At 34.5% G+C, this 3540-nt stretch overlaps 1 protein-coding gene across 1 annotated transcript; it reads right to left on the reverse strand.

Moving 5' to 3' along the window:
• Window positions 1-2080: 2080 nt before the first annotated feature.
• On the reverse strand, window positions 2081-3326 carry LOC107916767 (allene oxide cyclase, chloroplastic). Its single transcript, XM_016846139.2, has 3 exons — window positions 3031-3326; window positions 2824-2945; window positions 2081-2753 (listed from the first exon to the last, which is right to left on the reverse strand). The coding sequence occupies exons 1-3, from the start codon at window positions 3242-3244 to the stop codon at window positions 2352-2354; spliced, it is 738 nt and encodes a 245-aa protein (XP_016701628.1). The 5' UTR covers window positions 3245-3326; the 3' UTR covers window positions 2081-2351.
• Window positions 3327-3540: the final 214 nt, after the last annotated feature.

Raw genomic sequence — 3540 nt, forward strand, 5'->3', positions numbered from 1 at the left:
CTTGTGCTTCTAACTCCTTATTTGTTCAATTGCCAAATGTAAAATCTACCTTTATAACACATATTGGTAACTTTACTTTTGCTCCTCATAATACTTTTACCAACATTCTTTATGTCTTAGACTTCGATTACAATTTGCTATCCATTTCACAGTTAACCCGTGATCTCCATTGTTTTGTTTCTTTTTACACCTGACTTTTGTTTATTACAAGACTTTTACAATGGCAAGACGAAGAGGATTGGTAGGGAACGAGGAGGTCTCTATATTCTGTCACCACAATAAGATTGTTTTACCTCACCACAACCTTCTACTTCATCTTCTGTTTTTTTTCTTTTTTAAGTGTTCATGATACTTCATCTCTTTGGCATGCACGGATGGGTCAAGCTCCATTGCCCAAATTGAATAAAATGTCCCAATTACGTTGTAAGTTGGTGGAAAACAACCATGTTACTCTGTTTCTAATATGTCCTTTAGCAAAATAGTCACGTTTACATTTTCCTATTAGTTTGCCTCGTGCTGAATCACATTTTACCCTTGTTCACATTGACCTATGGGGACTGTATAGAGTGTCTACACATAATGATCATCGGTATTTTTTTAGCCATAATTGATTATCATACCAGAATGACTTGGGTGTATCTTTCAAGGCTCAAGAGTGGTGTTATTCTTCACTTGAAACAATTTCTTACCTTGGTCAAACTCAATTCTCAACTTGTATCAATGATAATGGATATGAATTTTTCAACTCTAAATGTAATTCTTTATTTTCTTCTTTCGAAATTGTTCATCAAAGTTCTTGTGTACACATTTCTCAACAAAAAGGCATAGTTGAACGCAAACATAGACATTTGTTAGAAATTTCCCGAGCCCTTGAATTTCAATTTGGTATACTTACTAAATTTTGGGGTAAATGTGTGTTTGTAGCTTGTTCCATTATTAATCGACTCCCCATATTAGTTTTGTCTTGGAAATCTTCGTTCAAAATGTTACACCATCGTTCTCCTAATTTGTCCCATTTGAGAAGACATAGGCATCCGTTGTGAACTTGTTAGCAAGATTTAGTTCTTCTTTAACACATAGGCATTGAAACAAAATTAAATGTGTATTTAGATATTTTAGAGAAACCGTTGGAATGAGGTTATTTTATTCAAGTGATTCAAGATCTCTAATAGTTGGTATTAGTTGTTGCCTATTCAAATCATGCAAAAATAATTACAATGCACGAGGCTAGTCAAGAGTATTTTTGGCTAAGTTATTGACCTAACATATCCAAAAGATATATGATTTGCCTCTGCAAGAAAAGATATCAACTATCTTATACGAACAAAATGCAACATGTATAGTTCAATTGAAGGGTGATTACATCAAAGGTGACATAGGAGTTCAACAAATTCGTTCTAGTGATAATTTGACTAATCATCTTAACAAGACATTGCCAACCACAACATTTGAAAGTATAGTGTACAAGATTAGAATGCTTGGACTTAAAGATGCAATATGTCATTGGAATTTGGGGGAGTCTAAAACACATTGTACTCTTTTCCTTTAATTAAAATTTTATCCTACTAGGTTTTCTTGGTAAAGGTTTTCAATGAGATAGCTTGTAATGGGAGATTGTATACTCTTTTTCCTTTATTAGTTTTTCATCCCATAGGATTTTTTTTAATAAAGTTTTAACGAGACACATTTTCATTAATGGACATCTAAAGGGGAATGTTGTAAATCCATTGATAAATGGATGCCCATATAACTCCCAAACCTCCACATTCATTCTCTTGTAACTCTTGTAATCCCTAAAAAACTTATAAGGTGCATTAATTCTCTTTTTGTAACCTATGGTGATTGAGACCCTATAAATAAAGGGCATGTATAAGATTTTTGGTATTCCAAGTGAAAGTTGAATTATCCTTCCATTTTTCTACTTTTCTCTATTATTCTTACTGTAACTCTCTTAGTTTTGTAAGATTTAGAATATTTTTGGTTATTGTTGATGAATAATTTTTTAATATATTGTCAACATGTTTGATATATATATATTTAAAATAATTTAAAAATAATCTTATTACAGAAAAACTTTGAATAAGACAACATTTATTTATTTATTCACTTTTAATCTTATTCTATCTTCCACAATAGAAGATTAAAAAGAACAAAAAATAATACCAAGGCCTCCTTTGGATGAGCGATTGTTGGGATATAGTGGAATCTTTTACTTCACGGCCACAATAATTAATCACATCATCATCGCTATTTTTAACCTTACCGAAAATAAACACACTGTCCATCCAAACTAAACCTAAGAGTCCATAGACATCGCAATTTATTAAAATTATATAACATTAATAAATGATTTAATTAGTGAAATTTGCAATAGCAGCATGTGGCTCACAAGCCTTAGCAGCCGGAAAGGCTTCAACAGCTGGGTGAGGCTCAACCGGCTTGCAAAGCAGCTCTTCTGGGAGCTCACCGATCCCCTTCAAGTAAAACGTGTAGAAAATCTTGAAGGGGAAGACAATTTGGCGGAGCTTCACCTGACCAGTGACACCTTCAAAAATTCCTGACCCACCTTTAATAGCGAGAAACGTGTCCTGGTAAGTCAAGTAAGGTCCCTGCACTGCTATGTGACCGTAGTCCCCGAAGTAAAAGCTGAAGATGGCCTCGTAGCGATCACCTTTCATTTCGGGTTTGTGCTCTATTAATATGCATATCCCTGCTGTTATTCCTATTCGTTTCTCCAAATCTCCCCTATATATCTGTATATATACATTTTCAAGATTAATTTCATAAATTAATGCAGTGAGATTAATAAAAAGGAAAGCTTACTTTGTTGCTAAAAGGGACAAGATCACCAAGTGAGTTCACAGATTTTTGACTTAAACGAAGATAAGCAGGACTACCACGATCTCTCTCATTCATCTCATATATATGCAGTTCTTGAACTTTATCTGAAACAAGCACAAAATCCCAGAAATATTAAACAAGATCAACCCAAAGAGACAAATCAAATGATGGGTACGAATCAAAATTTACCAGGAGCTGAGTTATCAGATGGAATAGCCTGGCTTTTGCAAGTGAAAGCTCGTTTGGGAGCCGAGAAAGTGAAAAGCTTGTGAGTTTGAGTTAAAGAAGGGCTTTTGACGGGCTTGAAAGATGAATTAGCTGCAGGCAACAAGGTTTTTGATCTGGGGTTACTTATTATCCCAGAAGAAATGGTGGATCTTAAAGCAAAGCTTGAAGCGGCCATCGGGTTGTAAGTGTGTTTGGTTGAAAAGAAAGCAGAGGAATTGATGAGAAAGTGAGGGAATGTGGGAGTGGATTTATATAGATGGGGAAAAGAAAGGCAAGTGGACGGTGAATTTTGTTGGTGCTGTGTTTCAGGTGGACGGAATGACGGTGCAACTATGGTAATGAAAAGATTTTTGTAGATTGCATGATACACGCGGTTTTTCATAGAACCGGAAAATATTTGGACGGAAACATGTGTCATTCTTATTATTGAAAAACTGTCCAAATATTTTGGATTTGATTAGTTTTCAAAAA

This window comes from Gossypium hirsutum, chromosome D08 (genome assembly GCF_007990345.1).
Source record: "Gossypium hirsutum isolate 1008001.06 chromosome D08, Gossypium_hirsutum_v2.1, whole genome shotgun sequence".
Classification (NCBI taxonomy): Eukaryota; Viridiplantae; Streptophyta; class Magnoliopsida; order Malvales; family Malvaceae; genus Gossypium; species Gossypium hirsutum.